At 39.1% G+C, this 21,107-nt stretch overlaps 1 protein-coding gene across 4 annotated transcripts in view; it reads right to left on the minus strand.

Annotated features, from left to right (window-relative positions):
- The window catches only part of LOC116591512 (myosin-2 heavy chain, non muscle-like), a 45,753-nt gene that overhangs the window by 5,867 nt on the left and 18,779 nt on the right, over positions 1 to 21,107 (minus strand). For all 4 annotated transcript variants that reach the window (XM_032344469.1, XM_032344471.1, XM_032344472.1 and 1 more), the window contains exons 3-6: positions 18,393 to 18,649; positions 9,064 to 9,199; positions 6,852 to 7,163; positions 5,458 to 5,658 (exon numbers count right to left, since the gene is read on the minus strand). In XM_032344469.1, coding sequence (XP_032200360.1) covers positions 5,458 to 5,658; positions 6,852 to 7,163; positions 9,064 to 9,199; positions 18,393 to 18,649 — 906 coding nt within the window. The remainder of the gene's footprint in view (positions 1 to 5,457; positions 5,659 to 6,851; positions 7,164 to 9,063; positions 9,200 to 18,392; positions 18,650 to 21,107) is intronic.

Below are 21,107 nucleotides of genomic sequence, written 5' to 3' on the forward strand. Positions count from 1 at the left end.
ACCCAGGTGCCACCAAAGCTAGTAAAATTTATATTTAAAAAGAACCACTTGTGGGGCGCATGGGTGGCTCAGTGGGTTAAAGTCTCTGCCTTCGGCTCAGGTCATGATCTCAGGGTCCTGGGATCGAGCCCCGCATCGGGCTCTCTGCTTAGTGGGGAGCCTGCTTCCTCCTCTCTCTCTGCCTGCCTCTCTGCCTACTTGTGATCTGTCAAATAAATAAATAAAATCTTAAAAAAAAAAAAAAAAAAGAACCACTTGTTCTTTGGAAAAATAAAATACATGCCCCAAGCAAGCTTGGGGACAAGAAGAAGAAAAAGAAGAAAAATAAAAAAGGGGTGCCTGGGTGGCTCAGTCAGTTAAGCGTCTGCCTTTGGCTCAGGTCATGATCTCAGGGTCTGGGTCTCCATCCCAGCGTCAGGCTCCCTATTCACAGAGTCTGTCCTTCCTCTCCCTCTGCCTCCTGCTGTGTGTGCTCTCTCTCTCAAATAAATAAAATATTTTTTTTTAAGGAAGAAAGAGAGAAAGTAAAAACACATAAAATTAGGAAGGAGAAATATGCAGAATTCATAGATACAGAAAGTATGAAAATAATTCTAAAAGAATATTTTATACCTCAGTGGCAATAAGTTGAAAATTTAACAGAAGTACAGTATTTTCTAGAAAACAATAATATGCAATCACATCTGGAAAACTCAAAAAACCCTAGTTAAGAAAACTATTGGATTAATAAGTGAATTCAGTTAAATGGTAGGTAATTAATAAAAATATATACATATCAAATGTGGGGCGGCTGGGTGGCTCAGTTGGTTAAGCCTCAGACTCTTGATTTCAGCTCAGATCTTGATTTCAGGGCCCTGCACTGGGCTCTGCACTCATCAGGGAGTTGGCTTGAGAGTCTCTTTCTCCCTCTCCCTCTGACCCTACCCCAAGTTTGCGCACATGTGCAAGATAAATAAAGCTTTAAAAATATATATATCAAATGTTTTTATTTATATTAGTAATAGCCATTTCAAATAGAAATGGGGGAAATATGTTATTAACAATGAACAGAAAATCTATAAAAGACCTAGGAATAGATTTTACAAGAAAGACTTATAGGAAGGACTTACAGGACTTATATGAAGAAAAGTATAAAATCCTATTACAGTATATAAAATAAAATCTGCTACAGGGAAAAAGAAGATGTGCCAAATTATCAAAAATTACCAATCGGGGCACATGGGTGGCCCAGTGGGTTAAAGCCTCTGCCTTAGGCTCACGTCATGATCCGAGGGTCCTGGGATCAAGCCCCACATCGGGCTCTCTGCTCAGCAGGGAGCCTGCTTCCCTTCCCCCCTCTCTGCCTGCCTCTCTGCCTACTTGTGATCTCTGTCTGTCAAATGAATAAAATCTTTTTAAAAAATTACCAATCACTAATATAAATATTTAAACTACAGATACCTGTAATAGCAGCAAAAGGGTATATTAAACTATTTTAAATATACATTTTGAAATAGACATTCAAAAAGAGTATTTTTAATTTGTTAAGAATTATATTACAAAGCTGACAGAGTAAATTGTAAATTGCATGTGCAAATTGCCACTCTGACAGGTATAAAATTGGCATTGAATAATTACATTCACATAGTGTTATCATTGACCTACTCTATTTCTGTCCTCTGTTGAGAAAGAAGACACCCCCATCAAAAGAAAAGTAAAATATATGGAAATTATGAAATAAGTTAGGATAATCACATACTAATATAATAATAATTGCAATAAAGATAAATATGTTAAATTCACCAATTGGATAACTCCCTAATTTAATTTTTTAAAAATACAACCATATACTGTCTTTAGTTACAAAGATGGAAAAGGGCAAAAAATAAAAGGATCAAAAGATATATCAGGCAAACACGAACTGAAAGTGCATTGCATTTGTAACCATAATTTCTGAAAATGGAGAATTTAAGGCAATATTTTATAAAGCACAAAAAAGAGACTGTTTAATAGTGCCTAAAACAACAAAATAGCAAAGATCGTCACGAGTGCACATGCTCCAGTAATCTCTAAAGCATAAAATGATAGAACAGCAAAGTTACATGGATGAACAAAAAATTATCCTTACAGAATTAGGATAACTTTCCCAGAATCAAGGATATAGAAATAATCAGAATACTGACAATTTGAACCATATGAATAATATGTTTGAGCACTAGCTGTGTATGGAACTTTATACCCAACAGAGAACACATTCTTATAAACACACTTGGAACAGCTACCAAAATCAACCAAGTATTCAGCCATGGGTAAACAAATTCTCAAGGATCATATACTTCCAGCATGTTATAATAAAATACAAAATTCTACAAAATTTTTAAAATATCATACATCTGGAAACTTAAAAATGTATTACTATATTTAAAATGAAAAATAAGGAAAATACTGGTCAAATGTTGTTCAATCTCTAAACAATCTCTCTAAACTTGACCAATAGTTTGTCAACATTTGTGAAACAAAGCTAAAGTACCTTTTGACAGAAAATTATGATTTAAATGAGTATATTTATCAGGATATTTGAAAAATTAAACATAAAACAGTTACTCTGATTCTCCCTTTCCTTTCTTTTCCTCTCTGGACAATTCAGTCCTAAAGCCATTAAGTGGGCAGAACAAAGTAGGCTCCAGAATGTGGCCCAAGCATGGCAATAAAAGTGGGCACAGGGGAGAGGTCCTCTGCAGAGGGACTCAGAGCCTGACTGGGGTGAGAGGAGAGCCCACATGGGGAGGTGACCTGCCATGGAGTGTAAGGGTCTGAACAGGGTGAAGAAGACAAGCACACAGTTATGGAAATTAACAAGAATAGGCTGGAACCCAAATAGGAAAAAAGGTAAAGGAAACAAACAGGCAAATACTAAGCCTAAAGACTAAAAAACAAAAAGGAAATGCTCCAACTCATTAATATTGAGAGAAATGGGGGCGCCTGGGTGGCTCAGTGGGTTTAGCTGCTGCCTTCGGCTCAGGTCATGAGCTCAGGGTCCTGGGATCGAGTCCCGCATCGAGCTCTCTGCTCAGCAGGGAGCCTGCTTCCCCCCACCCTCTGCCTACCTCTCTGCCTACTTGTGATCTCTGTCAAATAAATAAATAAAATCTTTTAAAAAAATAAATTAAAAATTAAAAATTAAAAAAAAAAACACCTTACACATGGGGATTTTCGACTACATGGGGAGGGTGTTAGTGACACTCCCCCCCACACTGTTCAAGGGTCAACTGTATAAACAAAAAAATATGCATTAAACACATTAGATTGATCTCCTTTGCTTTTGTTTCAAGTTGGCTCCATGCTGTGCAGGGCTTGAACTCACAACCCTGAGATCAAGTCCTGAGCTGAGATCAAGAGTTGGACATTTAACTGCCTGAGCCATCCAGGCACCCCAGATTGATCTTTGGAAGAGGGAATGGGAAAATGGACTTAAATGGAATAAATAATAATAAATAAGAGAAAGCCCTTCCACAGCCCAAGATAATGTGTTAGGAACCACAGAGTTTGATTAACTCTGCATCTGAGGTTCCAACCTGTGAGGAGTACAGAGGAAAAGGAACCTAAGAAACCAACATTTAAAAAGGGGGTGGCACTCAACCTTACTAGTTAGTAATCAGGGAAATGTTAAAACTCAACTCTCTCTCTCTCTCCCTCTCTCTGTGTCTCTAAAAGAATGACATCTCGGGGTGCATGGGTGGCTCAGTCAGTTAAACATCTGCCTTCCTTCAGGTCATAATTCCAGGGTCCTGGGACTGAGCCCCACATTGGGCTCCCTGCCCAGCGGAAAGTCTGCTCTTCCCTCTCCCACTCCCCCTGCTTCTCTGGCTGTGTCTCTGTCAAATAAATGAAGTCTTTTAAAAAAAAAAAAATGACATCTCCAATGCTGACTAGACTATGAAAAGAAAGAGCTACTCCTATATTTCTATTTGGAAAGTAAATTCCTTCCGCCTTTTGGAAGTAGTATTTTGGCAGCCTATTGAAATTTAAAATACTCATATACTGTGATCCTACAATTTCACATTTAGAACTCAGTCTCATAGGGGCAGAAAGCACCAATGTGAAATATATATGTATAAGTCTATTTACTGCTCCATTATTAGCGGTGTTATAAAAGGTGGAAATATTTTGATAGTCCATCAGTTGGGAACTGATCAAATAAGTAAGTTCTATAAACTCTGTGGACCACTCTGTAGCTATGAAAGGAATGAGTTAGGGCGCCTGGGTGGGTCAGTGGGTTAAGCCTCTGCCTTCAGGTCAGGTCATAATCTCAGGGTCCTGGGATTGAGCCCTGCATCAGGCTTTCTACTCAGCAGGGAGTCTGCTTCTCCCTCTCTCTGCCTGCCTCTCTGCCTACTTCTGATCTCTCTCTCTCTCTCTGTCAAATAAATTAATTAAATCTTTTTTTTTTTTAAAAAAAAGGGGGGGGGTTGCCTGTGTGGCTCAGTGGGTTAAAGCCTCTGCCTTCAGCTCAGGTCATGATCCCAAGGTCCTGGGAATAGAGCCCCACATCGGGCTCTACCCTCAGCAGGGAGTCTGTTTCTTCCTCTCTCTCTCTCTCTGCCTGCCTCTCTGCCTACTTGTGATCTCTGTCAAATAAATAAGTAAAATCTAAAAAAAATTTGTTAAAGGAATGAGTTAAACCTTTATCTTTTCACCTAAGAAAAAACCATGAGGTACTTAACTTTTCACTATGTACGAAGAACATTTGACTAGCATAGTCCCAGTTTTATAAAAATACCACCACCCACATATATGTACTTGTATATTTCCATAACCATGGCAATAGTTGTAGAATATATATACACTACTGGTTACTGAGGGAAAGTAGGCAGAAAGAAAGTTGAGGAAAATTATTCTTTCCTCAAACCTTTTAACTTAGTTTCAAGAGTTGTAGAAAGCATGTGTTAACTGAATATTCTTAAAATCTAAAATAGCATTTTAAAATGTTTGCAGGGAAATGAATAATCATAGAACTGATGCTTTCATGTCTTCCTTACAGACACGGGGAAGTGGAGAGTAGAGAAAGTACTGGTCTACATAGTAATTACTGAGGAATAGTATCGCTGGTCCCTCCCTGATACTCCTCGTATCTTGCTGACAGAGTCCCTTATGTTCTACCTGTACAATCATTTCTTGGAGCTCCTTTGCCTCCAATCCCCTTTTTAAAGTACATTAAGAAATACACTAACAACTGCCCTCCAAATGAATATGGAATATGTGTGTATTAGAGAAATGAGAGGTATGGAACAAAGAGAAGCTTTTTTATAAAAGCAGAAGGTTTAAAAATTTGTAGCAAATTTTCCTCTCTTTTCCCATATTAAGTATAAATAGCACTAACAGCATTAATAATATCTAATATCAAATCAAAATTAGATAATGTAACAAAATCTGATCATTTTCATTGTCAGAGAAATGCCTTATCCAGGAAAGTCTTACTTTATTCCTGTCCAAGGCTAAACTCTCTTGAAAAAAGTCATTAACAGCAGTTTTTCTTTCCAGATGTTTCCAAGGTCTTTTTTGTTCCCTACACCTGTCTTGCATTGGGGATGATTCTCCAGCGGCTTCTTCAGAGTGACGCTGCAGCTGCTCCAGGCGCTGAGTGAGCGTCAGAACTTCCTGCTGCAGGCCTTCGGTCCTCTGGGGGGAGAAGTAGAGCTAAGACTCCTGAGGGCCCACAATTTCTATTTCATTTCAAAACTATGTGCAAGGGCGCCTGAGTGGCTCAGTGGGTTAAGCCTCTGCCTTCGGCTCAGGTCATGATCCCAGGGTCCTGGGATCGAACCCGTATTAGGCTCTCCACTCAGTGGGGAGCCTGCTTCTTCATCTCTCTCTCTGCCTGCTTCTCTGCCTACTTGTGATGTCTCTCTGTCAAATAAATAAATAAAATCTTTAAAAAAAAAAAAAACTATGTGCAAGTTCTACTGACACCCACACTGTAGTAATGTTACGTTACTAACTAGGTGAGTAGGGAAGATTTAAGATGCGACATATATCAGCTGGTTTTAGAAAAATAAATGGAGAGGTCTGATATATTAAATGAGACATTTTAGTGAGCACTGAGAAATAAAACTGTATAATGAATTTTAAGCAAAAAGTGAAAGAAAAAATTGGAACTCTACAATAAACAAAGGGCAGCAGATTTTTCAAACACGTTTAACCTAAGCAATACCTATCTTCGTTTGAATTTTAAGTGAAGGGGCATGAGATGGTACTCAGTTGATGTGGACATGACAAGGAGATAGAGCCACTGAAACTTGCTCGTTCAGTCTTTTCATAGAGTTGACCAATACATTCAAAGAATGACCTGAAAATGGATTTACTGCCCTGGCTGGCCTGAGCAGTATTTAGGCATAATGGACACATTATCTTCACCATACCACCATACCACCATACCACCATACCACTATTTTTAAGCCAGGATTCACTGAGCTTACGCTGAGCTGTACTAAGCATTTATCATGTATTAATCCATTTAACCCTTACCACTCTGTGAGCTAGGAGCTATGCCCTTGCAGCCCCCAGCCCCACACGATCCCACCAAATTTTACAAATGAAACTGAGGCCCAGGGAGAATAAGCAATCTGTCCAAGAGCACACAGCTGGTAATGGCTGAGCTGGGATTCATACCTGGGCTCTCTGCTCTTAATAAAAACACTACACTATCTCTGCTGTAATAATGGACATCTTTTTTTCCTTTTGTCACTGTAGTAGTAAAAATAAAATCAAAGTTAAAATTCAGAGCCACAGAATTTACTAAATCAGCTAATATCAAAATTGACATGTTAAAAGTAACAAATTTGAAAGAATGACTTGTCTGTCAATACACTTACAGACTTCCAAGATTGTTCTTTTGCACCAATTTCCTGAATCTTCTCTTTCACAGCCTCCTCGGTAGCTGGTATCTGGACAACATTGTTGCTCAGAAGAGTAGCCAACTGACTGAGGAATTTCTGGTAGTGGGATCGTGCACTTTTGGTTTCCCAGCTGAATGAATGTGGAGGTCTGTCCAACTCATATTTTTGTTTTTCCTTATGGATTGAATCTTCTTGACACTTATCCCAAATTTTCTGCCCATCTTTTGGTCCTTCAGAATGAAAAATGTCTCTTTCAGAGTTCTTGGTCAGGATATCTTCACCTTTATCCTAAATATGCCAACACACATGTTAAACTTCCCATTTGGAATTTAATATGATTTTAATTCCTTTTTTGAAATATAAATTCACTTCCTTTTTTGATACATAGTTACAATACAAAATTTGAGGAGCAAGGCCCTCAGAAGAAATAAAGTGTTATGGAGTCATAAGAGAGACAAAGGCATACTCAAAAGAGCAAACTAGAACATCAAGAGGTATCAGAATGATCATATGGAGAAACTGGTTTGAGAACATAGGAAATTGAGCTTGGGGAAACAGCTGACCAAACAGCCTCAGTTAATGAAGTTATACTGTTTACAGACTATTTTGAGCTAATAAATATAGAAAGAATGACAGAAATTTTAAAATCATCATTTTGCTTCTAATAAAATAACTGATTCAGGCTAGAATTATCAATGAATGTTAAGACAGTTAAGTGAAAAGTTGGGAGGGAAATGGATATTTCCATAAAGACTTCATTATGGTTATAGAACATCATTTAGTAATAACCACTTTGATGATGTAAAAGTATAAACAAAATAAGTTCCACTTCTTTCCCCTAACTTTTCCCCTGTGCTCCTGTAATCATCCTGCTTCCATTGTAAATAGCCTTGGGCGGCGGGGGCGAGGAAGGGATGATAATACTTGTATTTCTTTCCCAATCTCCCATGGGAATATTCTACCTTTATAAATTCTAGACTTCTTTCCACTTTCTTGACACCTTCAACTCTGGAAGCTAAGTAAATAGGTTCTGTTTCTGGGTTTTTTGTCATGTGAAACTGAGAAAGAGAAAGAGAGCCAGAATTTTTGAAGTAATGATAGTTTTGTATCACTAAAAGGCTAGAAGAGGCAGATTAAAAGGGCAATGGGAGTAATGGTCAGGGTTGCAGGAATATTAATTTGGGAGAGGTTTTTAAGAATGTGACAGATTAACAAGAGAAGTGAAAAAAAATGGGAAGTGTTACTGTGAATTACTTGAGGGGGCTATTAAAAACTGGAATTACTTTAAACTACTTTAAAAGTAGTTGCTGAGGGGCACCTGGGTGGCTCAGTGGGTTAAAACCTCTGCCTTCGGCTCGGGTCATGGTCCCAGGGTCCTGGGATCGGGCCCCACATCCGGCTCTCTGCTCAGCGGGGAGCCTGCTTCCCCCTCTCTCTCTCTGCCTGCCTCTCTGCCTACTTGTGATCTCTTGTCTGTCAGATAAATAAAATCTAAAAAAAAAAAAAAAGATAAAAGTAGTTGCTGAATTTTTTTAAATGTCAGATCACATTAATTGGATTATAATGGACCTTGTCTTATATTCAATTTATATAATAAACTTAAAGTCTAAGGATTTCAAAATAAACTTTCACCACTTCCTTGACAATAGAGTAGATCCCATGCTCCAACATTCTTCTATAAAACCTCTACTCATCCTGTGAATTGTGACTACTAAGAACCAGGCTTGTCTCTTCCTTCCAAACCCAATTAATTCCACAATTCTAGATTTCAAGGTCCAATATAGATGCTCCACCAATTTAGCTTCGTGATCCCTGTGCCTTGGTTTCAATGACTTTTGTCTACACCTCTCTTCAATCCTTACATTTACAGCCCAAAACCCAGATGTTGTCCGCAGCAGGAAGTAACCCACACCCAAAATGTAAAACTCCAACACTTCATTCTCTACCACTCTTCCTCCCAGTTCTCTCTCAGCTCAGTTCTGTTCTGCAGTATCAGAGACCTTAGATCTACCCTCTGCCTTCTCTCTCTATTCAGAAAGGCTTTCAGTCAACCACATAGCACAGCTTTCTCTGATCCTCCATAAGAAGCAGATCAAAAAGCTACTCAATATTTGCCAGTTATCTCTTGGAATAACACAGAGTAATAAAAATCCCATTTCTTTAAAAGTCAATCAAAATTTATTCTCACCTTCATCATGAAGCTAACCAAAGAATCGTCTTGTCCTTTCATATTCATGTAAGGGATGAATCCATCGGTACCTGCTAACTTTTTCTCCAAAAGGCCTGCTTTTCGTTCTGCCTTTTCTCTTTCAAACAGATGTACTCTGTGTAAGATATCAATAGGTAACAACAAACCAACTCAGTATTCAAACTTCAATTAAAAATAATTAAAAGAGGGGCGCCTGGGTGGCTCAGTCGGTTAAGCATCTGCCTTTGGCTGAGGTCATGATCCCAGGGTCCGGGGATCAAGCTCTGCATCAGGCTCCCAGCCCAGTGGGAAGCCTGCTTCTCCCTCTCCCTCTTCCACTGCTTGTGTTCCCTCTCTCGCTGTGTATCTCTCTGTCAAATAAATAAAGTCTTTAAATGATAATAATAATAATTAAAGGAAATAATCCCCACTTAAAATATATTAAATATGTGTATCAAGTAGAAATGTACTTACTGTGAGAAGAGCTAATAGTTACCCAACTATTTTTAGGGAGAGAGAAAAGACAGAGAAACGGAGAGAAAAACAATCCAGTGGTAAATCCTCTAGTAGTTCCCCTGGGGAAGGTCAAATTTTAAACCATCCTTTTCATGGGGAAATTTGAGCATGAATATCTTGCCTGCCACTATTGGTAACACTGTGATGATCAGGAGGTTCCAGAAGGATACAAGTACTCCTATTTTAATAATACCTGATGGGCTCTTCTACTGGGATTTGATGAGAGAAAAGGGAATTAGAATAATGATGCAGCAATAGAGAATAGCATATGTAAAAGGTTTTTTAAATCAAATATACAAATAGCTAATTACTTGGTTTTTGTTTTGATTACTAATTGATAGGTATTGGTAATATTTTCTACCCCATACCTATAGCTAAGTTAAAATTTCAATCTATCTTCTATGTTTTTGGGTTTTTTCTCTTCTGTTTAGTAATCACAGCTTACAGAATTAGTGCATTTGAGTCAGTTCAAAAGAAATTATTCATCCAAATAGAAATCATCCAAATAGAAAATTTTACCTCAAAAGGTTATATTAAAGACATGCAGGACACATGCAAAAGGTCTAACACATCTGTAACTATAACCCTAGAGTGAGAGTAAAGACACAGTGGGACAAAAACAATATTTGAAAAAATAATTCCCAAGATTCCAAACCTAATGAAAGACATAATTGATAGATTCCATAAATTCTGTAAAGCCTAAGCAAGATAGATACAAAGAAAGCCACACGAATACACATCATAGTCAAATTGCTACCAACAACAACAACAAAAAGCACGCATTATTCCCTTCAAAGGTACAATGAAACTGATGACTAACTTTTCAATGGAAACTATAGAAATCAGAAGATAATCAGATGACATCTTAGAGTGCTATAAGAAAAAATATTAGCCAGAATTCTACACTCAGTTTAAAAAAAAACACTCAAAAAAAAAAGAAAGAAAATGAAATAATATAGTTTCAGAAAAAAGAAAAAAAAAGGAAAAAAAACTGTCAGAAGAAATGCATTAAAAGAAACAGTAGATGTCCAGTCCAAGATGGTGAAATGGGAAGACCTTGGGCTCACCTCCTCCACAAAGGCACCAGACCTACATCTCTACGTACGGCAGTTCTGCCTGAGGGGGAGTTGAGGGCTGTCTGAGCAGTTTTTGCACAACAGAAGATGGGAAGACTACGTGGAGAGGCAGGAGAGATAGAGGCGCTTTGACAGACGGCTTGGAGGGATAGCTGGAGGTTAGAAAAGCAAGTGGAATGTGGAGGAACTAGCCCTGGAACCCTTCCCAGGGTGAGGAGCTACTGGAACTCTCTATAGGTCAGAGAGGCTGGCAGGTGGCATAGTTTGTGCTCCCCCTCCACCTTGGTGATGCAGATGGGAGCAGGGTTCCAGATGCTGTGAGCACTGGGTGCCTGGCCCATACCAGCCTCAGATGCCCTGGGGCATGAAGGAACCACCACCGTGTAAAGGAGCTAGGTCTAGAATCTTGATGGTACATGAGGGAACAGGTGGAGCTGTCACTGAGTGGAGGGGCTGGGGGCACCAGGGTTTACATTCCCCTTCCATCTTGATGGTGAGGATAGGACAGGGGTCAGGCACCATGGCCAGCCTGTCACACCAGCAAACCTGGCCCACACTAGCCTCAGATACTCTGTGCACAGAAAAGCCACGGTTTAAAAGAGGAGCTAAGATAAAAGAGCCAGCCCTAGAACTCTGAAAGACAGCAGGGGGAGCTGCTAGAACTCTCTCCACGTTGAAGGGGCTGGTGAGCACCATAGTTACATTCTCCAACCACCTTGATAATACACCATAGCCAGCCTGCCACCTCAGTGAGCCCCAGACCCCTGGCCCACACCAAACACAGCTTTCACACAAAGGTAGCCCCAGCATGGCACACACTGGGACACCTCTGGTCCAGCAACTGCTAGAGCTCTAGCCTTCATATGAAGGTAATACAGGCATAAAGCACCTAGAAAATTCCAGGCTCACACCACTTCAGCCCCAGAGAGCTTACTAGGGTACTCCCAATGCAGAGCACTCTGGGACCTCCTAGCTAATGCCTATTTCAGCTCTAGCTGTCTTGCCATGGTACCCCCTGCAGGGAACAACCTGGGAACTCCCAACCCATGCTCACCTCACCTCCCACTGCCCTGCCAGGACACCTCCTGCATGGGGCACTCTGGGACTCCTACGCCCGCACTCCACCTCAGCTCCAGCCACCCCACCATGGGGCCTCCTGTACAGAGCATCCTGGAACAACCCTGGCCCATGCCAGCCTCTATTCTAATCACCCCAACAGGGCACCCTCTGCACTGAATACACCAGGACATCCCAGCTTTCATCCACTTCTGCTTCAGCTTACCTCCCAGGGTAGCCCTGTGCAGCACCCCAGAATCCCCTGGTCTAGGCCCCACCTTGGCTCTAGCTGTTCTGCCAGGGTACCCTCTGCACAGGGATACCTAAGATGTCCTGTTTGTACCCACTTCAGTTTCAGCTATCCTGCCAGGGGGACTTTTGCACAGAGAACCAGGGATCCCACCAGCCTGTGCCCACTTAAGCTTTAACTGTCCTGCCGGGGCGATCTGCATGAAGAGCTCCAGGACCCACTGGTTTGCACTCAATTCAGCTTCAGCCATTCTGCTGGTACACTGTGTGCACAGAATCCTGGGACCACCCAGGTTCATACTCACTTTGGCTCCAGCCATCCTACCAGGGTAGCCTTAGCACAGAGGGCACTGGGAACCTCATCCCATGCCAGACACAGCTCCAGCCAGCCAGCCAAAGTCACCAGGCACACACAGCATACACAGGAGATGACATTACACAAGACCATTCCTTCAAGTTTAGGAGAAGTAGTTGTCCTCCATAATTCATAGAAACAGACAGTCCAGCAAAATGGGGAGACAGAGGAATATCCCCTGAATGAGTGAGCAAGATAAAACACCAGAAAAAGAACTAAATGAAATGGAGATAAGCACTATGCCTGATAGAGAGTTTAAAGTAATGATCATAAAGATGCTCACCAGGTCAGAAAGAAGAGTAGACTCAGTGAGAACTTCAACAAAGAGAAAATATAGAAGAGAACCAATCAGAATTGAAGAGTACAATAACTGAAATGAAAACTACACTAGAGTGAATCAACAGTAGATTAGAGGATGCAGAAGAATGTACCAGTAATCTGGAAGACATGGTAATAGAAAGAACCCTAGCTGAATAGCAAAAAGAAAAAAGAATTTTTTTTAAAAAGGATAGGTAAGGGATCTCTTGGACAACATCAAGCAAACAATATGCATTAGAGGGGTTCCAGAAGGAGAAGTGAGAAAGGGAAAGAAAAGTTATTTGAAGCAATAGCATCTGAGGTGTGCCTGGATGGCTCAGTTGGTTGAGCATCCGCCTTTTGGTTAGGTCAGGATCCTAGGGTCCTGGGATTGAGCCCTGCATTGGACTCCCTGCTTAGTGGGGAGCCTGCTTCTCCCTCTCCCTCTGCAGCTCCTCCTGCTTATGCTTGCTCACACACATTCTCTCTGCCAAATAATTAAGTAAAATCTTAAAAAAAAAAAAAAAAAAAAAGGGAATAATAAGAATTCCCTAACCTGGGGAAGGAAACAGACTTGAAGCATGGAGAGCTCCAAACAAGATGAAATCAAGGAGGCCCAAATCACCAACACATAATAATTAAATGTCAAAGATTAATGATAAAGAGAGAATTTTAAAAGCAGCATGAGGGAAGCAATTAGTTACATGCAAGGGAAATCCAATGAGTCTCTCAGCTGATTTTTCAGCAGAAACTTTGCAAGCTGGAAAGATGAGGCAAAGAACTGAAAGGAAAACACCTACAACCCAAAGTAGTCTGCCTAGCAAGGTTATCATTCAGAATTGAAGGAGAAGTAAAGAGTTTCCCAAACAAATGATAGTTAACCGAGTTCATCACCACCAAACCAGTGTTACAAGAAATGTTAAAGGGAGGGGTGCCTGGGTGACTCAGTGGGTTAAAGATTCTGCCTTTGGCTCGGGTCATGATCCCAGGGTCCTGAGATCAAGCCTCACATTGGGCTCTCTGTTCAGTGGGGAGCCTGTCTCCCACCCTCCCCACCCCCCGCCCCACCGCCTGCCTCTCTGCCTACTTGTGAGCTCTCTTTGTCAAATAAATAAATAATATCTTAAAAAAAAAAAAAGAAAAAGAAATGTTAAAGGGACTTCTTTAAGTGAAAAAGAAAAGGCCATAATTAGAAGTAAGAAAAATGTGATATAAAATATATCACAGGGGCGCCTGGGTGGCTCAGAGGGTTGAGCCTCTGCCTTTGGCTCGGGTCATGATCTCAGAGTCCTGGGATCGAGCCCCACACTGGCCTCTCTGCTCTGCAGGGAGCCTGCTTCCCCCTCTCTCTCTGCCTGCCTCTCTGCCTACTCGTGATCCCTGTCTGTCAAATAAATAAATAATCTTAAATATATATATATATATATATATATATATATATATCACAGCATATACATAAGACATGAAGGAGAGAGTTTAAAAAAAAGTTATTTTAGAATATGTTCAAACTTAAATCAACTTAGTATAAGCTGCTATTTATTTAGGGTCCTACATATAAACCTCAAAGTAACCCCAAACCCCAAACCCATGATAGATACACAAAAAATAGAGAGAAAATATTCAGGCATAACACTACAGAAAGTCATCAGTCACAAGGAACGATAATGTGAGAAGATAGAGAGAATAACTACAAAAATAACCAGAAAACAATTAACAAAATGAAAATAAGTAGATACCTATCAGTAATTACTTTAAATGTAAATGTTCTAAACTGCTCTAAACAAAAGATAAGTGTGGCAGAACAGATTTAAAACACAGACACACACCCAAACACACACACACACACGAGCCATCTATATATGGCTATAAGAAACTCAGGTCAGAGCTAAATAGCCTGAAAGTGAAAGTGAAAGGATGGAGAAAGATACACCATGCAGATAGAAATGAAAAAAAAAAAAAGCAAAGCCAGAATAGCAATATTTATAACATCAAAACAAACTTTAAAACAAAGACTGTAACAAGAGACAAAGAAGAGCATTACATAATGATAAAGGAGTCAGTTCAACAGAAGTATATAAAAACTGTAAATATCTAGGCACCCAAAATTGGAATATTTAAATACATAAAGCAAATATTAACAGACATAAAGGGAGAAACTGACAGTAATACTATAATAGTAGGGGACTTTAACACACGAGTTATATCAGTGGATAGATTATCCAAGCAGAAAAATCAATAGGGAAACAGTGTCATTGAATGATATATTAGATCAGATGGACTTAACAGACATATAAAAAACATTCCATCCAAAACAATGGAATACACATTCTTTTCAAGTGTCCATGGAACATTCTCCAGGACAGATCACACATCATGCTTTGAAACAAGTCTCAATAAATTTAAGAAGGCTGAAATCATATTATGCATCTTTTCTGACCACAATAGTGTGAAATGTTCCATGCTCATGGATTGGAAGAGCAAATATTGTTAAAATCTCTAAGCTACCTAGAGAAATCTATACATTCAATATAATCCCTATCCAAATACCATCAACTTTTTTCACAGAGTTGAAACAAATAATCCTAAAATATGTATGGAACCAGAAAAGACCCCAAGTAGCCAAAGGAATGTTGAAAAAAAAAAAAAAAAAGCTGGTGGCATCGTAATTCCAGACTTCAAGCTCTATTATAAAGTTGTAATCATCAAGACAGTACAGTACTGGCATGAAAACAGACACATAGATTAATGGAACAGAATAAAGTACCCAATGGGGCGCCTGGGTGGCTCAGTGGGTTAAAGCCTCTGCCTTCAGCTCAGGTCATGATCCCAGGGTCCTGGGATCGAGCCCCACATCGGGCTCTCTGCTCAGCAGGGAGCCTGCTTCCTCCCCGCCTCTCTGCCTACTTGTGATCTCTGTCAAATAAATAAATAAAATCTTAAAAAAAAAAAAAAAAAAGAATAAAGTACCCAGAAATGGCTTCTCAACTCTATGGTCAACAAATCTTCAACTAAGTAGGAAAGAATATCCAAGGGGGAAAAAAGACAGTCTCTTCAACAAATGGTGTTGGGAAAATTGGACAGCCACATACAGAAGAATTAAAGTAGACCATTTCCTTACACCACACATGAAAATAGACTCAAAATGGATAAAAGACCTCAATGTGAGACAGGAATCCATCAAAATCCTAGAGGAGAACACAGGCAGCAACCTCACTGACTTTGGCTGCTGCAACTTCTTGCTAGACACTTCTCCAAAGGCAAGGGAAACAAAGGTAAAAATGAACTACTGGGACTTCATCAAGATCAAAAGCTTTTGCACAGCAAAGGAAACAGTCAACAAAACCAAAAGACAACAGATGGATTGGGGGATGATATTTGCAGATGACATGTCAGATAAAAGGCTAGTTTCTAAAATCTAGAAAGAACTTATCAAACTTAACACCCAAAGAACAAATAATCCAGTCAGGAAATGGGAAGAAGGCATGAACAGACATTTCTCCAAAGAAGACATCCATGACCAACAGACACATGAAAAAATGCTCAATATCACTTGGCATTAGGGAAATACAAATCATAAACCACAATGAGATACCACCTCACACCATTCAGAATAGCTAAAATTAATAACTCAGGAAACAATGAATGTTGGCAAGGATGCAGAGAAAGGGAAACCCTCTTACATGGCTGGTGGGAGTACAAACTGATACAGTCACTCTGAAAAACAATATAGGTAGAAGGTAAAAATAGAGCTACCCTATGACCCAGCAATTGCACTACTGGGTATTTACCCTAAAGATACAAATGTAGTGATCCAAAGGGACACCTGCACCCCAATGTTTATAGCAGCAATGTCCACAATAGCCAAACTCTGAAAAGACCCCAGGTGTCCACTGACAGATGAATAGATAAAGAAGATGTGGTATACATACAATGGAGTAATACCCAGCCATCAAAAATGAAATCTTGCCATTTTTAATGACATGGATGGAACTAGAGGGCATTAGGTGAAGCAAAAAAGTCAATCAGAGAAAGATAATTATATGATCTCACTCATATGTGGAATTTAAGAAATAAAACAAAGGATCATAGGGGAAGAGAGGAAAAAATAAAACAAAATGAAATCAGAGAGGGAGACAAACCATAAGAGACTCTTAATCTCAGCAAACAAACTGAGGGTTGCTGGAGGGGAGGAGGGTAAGGGGTGTGGTAACTGGGTGATAGACATTAAGGAGGACACATGATGTAATGAGCACTGGGTATTATATAAGACTAATGAATCATTGACCTCTACCTAGTAAACTAGTAATATACTATATTTACTAGTAATATATGATATTTATTAATTAACTAGTAATAATTTGTTAATAAAACTAGTCATTAATCAATAATTAATAAATTATCGATTAAAGTAGTAATTGATTTATTAATTAACTAGTAATATATTATATTTATTAATTAATATATTAATTAGTTGAATTTAAAAATTAAATATTAAACAGGGGTGCCTGGGTGGCTCAGATGGTTAAGTGTCTGCCTTCATTAGGTAATGATCCCAGGGCCCTGGGATTGAGTCCCGCATCGGCCTCCCTGCTCAGCAGAGCCTGCTTCTTCCTCTCCCTCTGCTACTCTCCCTGTTTTTGTTCTCTCACTCTGTCAAAAAAACAGATAAAATCTCTTTAAAAAATTTTAAAATAAATTTAAATTAAAAAATAAAATAAAATTGGGCAAAGGATTTGAGTAGATATTTCTATTTCTACAAAGAAGATACACAAATGGCCAATAAGCAGATGAAAAAATGCTCAACTCTTTAATCTTTTGGAAATAGAAAATAAAGTCACAGTGAGACGCAAATTCATACTATATTCTAGTGGTAGAATAGCTATCATAAAGATGAACGGTAACAAGTGTTGTTGAGGATGTGGAGCAATTGGAATGCTCAGACACTGCTGGTGGGAATGTAAAATGGTGCAGCTACCTTGGAAAATAGTCTGGAAATTCCTCAAAAGTAAATTAGAGTTACTTCATGACCCAGCTTTCTACTTCCAAGGCATATCCTTAAGAGAAATGAAGTATACAGTCACATAAAAACTCACACAAGAATCATCACAGCAGCATCATTCATAAAGCCCCTCCAAAAAGGGGAAGCAACCCAATGTCCATTAACTGATGAATGGATAAGGAAATTGTGGTATATTCATTCATTCAACAGAATATTATTTTCAGCCATAAAAAGGAGTGGAGTATACAGATTTATGGTTCAACATAGGCTAATCTTAAAAATATTGCACTACATGAAATAAGGGAGACACAGAGGCCATATACTGTATGATGGCATTCATGTGAAATGTCCAGAAAAGGCAACTCAGAGAGAAAGAATGTAGATGAGTGGTTGTCAGAGACTGGACAGAGTGATACGGAGTAATTGCTAATGGATGTGGGGTTTCTTTAGAGGGTGATGAAATGTTCTGGAATTGAGTAGTGGTAATGACTGCACAACCTTGTGAATACACTAAAAACTACCAAATTGTGTACTTTAAAGAGGTGAATTTTTTCTTTTCTTTTTTAATGAAATACAACTGATTAAAAGGGTGAATTTTAATCATATGTGAATTATATTTCAATAAAAATGTCTTTTTACACATAGTAATTTTGAGTCAGGTATTAAAGGAAATCTTACTAAATTTAATTTCCATGATCAATCAGGAATATAGAGTTTATATATTCTTTTCAAGCTTATGACAAATGACATGTTTGAGAAAAAAAACTAGAAAATTTCCTACCTTAGATTGTTTTCTAGTTCTATAATTCTTTCAGTTAGATCCCAGTTGCCTCTTTCAAGATTCTGAATATTGGTGTTTTTCAAAGATTTAATTCTGGTTAGAGAAGCAATAAGTTCCTCTAGATCCTTGATATCATCTTTCAGGGACATTATCTGGAAAGACTGTTGCACATTATTTTCTTTATAACTTTCTAGCACATTCTTCATCTCTTGCAATGATGTTTCTTTTATGAAGAGCTTGTTTTGAAGATTTCTTAGCTAATGAGAAAGGGAAAATCATAATTTTGGTTTTAGAAAATTCATTATTTTAAATCATTATGGGTATTTAATTTATACATATTTTTTTTAAAGATTTTTTTTTAAATTTATTTGACAGACAGAGATCACAAGCAGGCACAGAGGCAGGCAGAGAGAGAGAGAGGAGGAAGCAGGCTCCCCTCTGAGCAGAGAGCCCAATGCGGGGCTCGATCCCCGGACCCTGAGACCATGACCCAAGCCAAAGGCAGAGGTCTTAACCACTGAGCCACCTAGATGCCACTATATGTCATTTTTTAAAAAGACTTACTCATTTATTTTACAGAGATAGAGTGAGCAAGTGGGGCTGCAAAGGGAGAAGAAGAGAGATAATCCTGAGTGCAGAGCCGGACTCAGTACTCGATCCCTGGTCCCTGAGAGATCATGACATGAGCCAAAATCAAGCATCCGCCACTCAGTTGATTAAGCCACCCAGGTGTCCTTATTATACATTACTATACAATAAAATGAAGACTCTCAAATTTCCTAACAGCACATTCCAATGTTACATATTTTAAAAATTATTTCAGGGGGTGCCTGTTTGGCTCAGTTGGGTGCAACTCTTGATCTCAGGGTCATGAGTTTGAGTCCCATGTTGATTGTAGAGATTACTTAAATACATAAACTTATAAAAAAAAATAAAAACCAAAGCAGTGTAATTTTAAAAATCATATCAAAATGACACATACGGTTTGGAATAAGTTATTTCATTCTCATCAACATTAAAGTTGTTCAAATCTTGTTATAAGAGTAAATTATACCAATAATGAATTCTATAATTCCTAGCAGAAAAGAAATACTTAATGCTTTGGTCATAGATGTTTGCTTTACGCTGGTTGTGATGAGAAATGGATTCTGAGGCCTTTCTTCTAAAGAGATTCCACTTGTTTCCTGGCCTTGTCCTTCGTGATCAGAGAAATGGGTGGATAGGAGAGTGAAGAGAAAGACTATATTTTAAAGGCAAACAAAGGAAAGAAAAGATCCTAAAGTTATGAAGAGTGATGACCTGTGAGAGGGGAAGCAAGAGTAGAGAGCCACAAGCTGCTAGCTGAAAAAGACCGGGGACATCTGGGTGGCTCAGTCAGTTAAGTGGCTAAGTTTGGCTCAGGTCATGATCCCAGGGTCCTCAGATCAAGCCCTGCATCAGGCTCCCTGCTCTGTGGGGAGCCTGCTTCTCCCTTGGCCATTCCTCTTGTTTATGCTCTCTGGCTCTTTCTATCTCTCTGTCAAATAAATAAATAAAAACTTTATTATTTATTTATTTGACAGAGAGTGAGATCACAAGTAGACAGAGAGGCAGGCAGAGAGAGAGGGGGAAGCAGGCTCCCTGCTGAGCAGAGAGCCTGATGTGGGGCTCAATCCCAGGACCCTGGGATCATGACCCGAGCCAAAGGCAGAGATTTTAACCCACTGAGCCATCCAGGCATCCCCAGAGTGTGTTTTAAAACCTATTTATTTATTTATTTATTTATTTATTTTTAGTTTTATTTATTTATTTGACAGATAGAGATCACAAGTAGGCAGAGAGGCAGGCAGAGAGAGAGGAGGAAGCAGGCTCCCCGCTGAGCAGAGAGCCCGACGCAGGGCTTGATCCCAGCACCCTGGGATCATGACCTGAGCCAAAGGCAGAGGCTTAACCCACTGAGCCACCCAGGCGTCCCCAGAGTGTGTTTTAAAACCAATTTATTTACTTACTACAATGGGCTAAGTATTCTATGAAAAATCCATTTTTTAAAAAAAATCCATTTAGAAAAGACTTTAATAATAAGATCAAATGTTTTAAAAATGGAAAGTTCAAAATTCATTTATATCTCTGTAAAAACATATTAATTAGATTAGAGTCATTTCTTGATTAACCCTTTTTTTTAAATCCTCCCCTCAAGTTACTAGGTCTGTTCATTTTACCTCTGTCTCTCATATCTACCCCTTTCTTTCCATGCCTGCTGCCTTGCTGCCTTGTCTTGTGTTAGTGCCCCATTGTCTATCTCAGGCACTGTTTGATACAAGACCTCCAACTTGATCTTCCTGCTTCCCATCTAGCATCTCTCTAAGCCATTCTTTATTTGACCAACCAGCCTTCAGTATCTTCTATGTTCCAGGCACGTGCCAGGAGAAAATTAAGAACTCTCGAAAATTTATCAGCTCATCAGGGAGACCAATTTTAAAACAAATAATTAGAATATACCTTAACAGGTACAATAATAGTGGTATGAGCAGAATCTTCTAAGAATACAGGCAAAACATATCTATTCTATCCTTAGTTGTCACTTCAGATCATATAATATCACTCTTCTTTTAAAGGTCATATGATAATTTATGTTTAGCTTTTTATGTAGAAAACACCTTTGAAATGATAACACTTTAGAATGAAGGAAAGATGAGTGGTTACCACAGGTTGACAGTAGGAAGGAAGTGGGTATGG

The sequence above is a fragment of the Mustela erminea genome, chromosome 5 (genome assembly GCF_009829155.1).
Source record: "Mustela erminea isolate mMusErm1 chromosome 5, mMusErm1.Pri, whole genome shotgun sequence".
In the NCBI taxonomy this organism is placed as follows: Eukaryota; Metazoa; Chordata; class Mammalia; order Carnivora; family Mustelidae; genus Mustela; species Mustela erminea.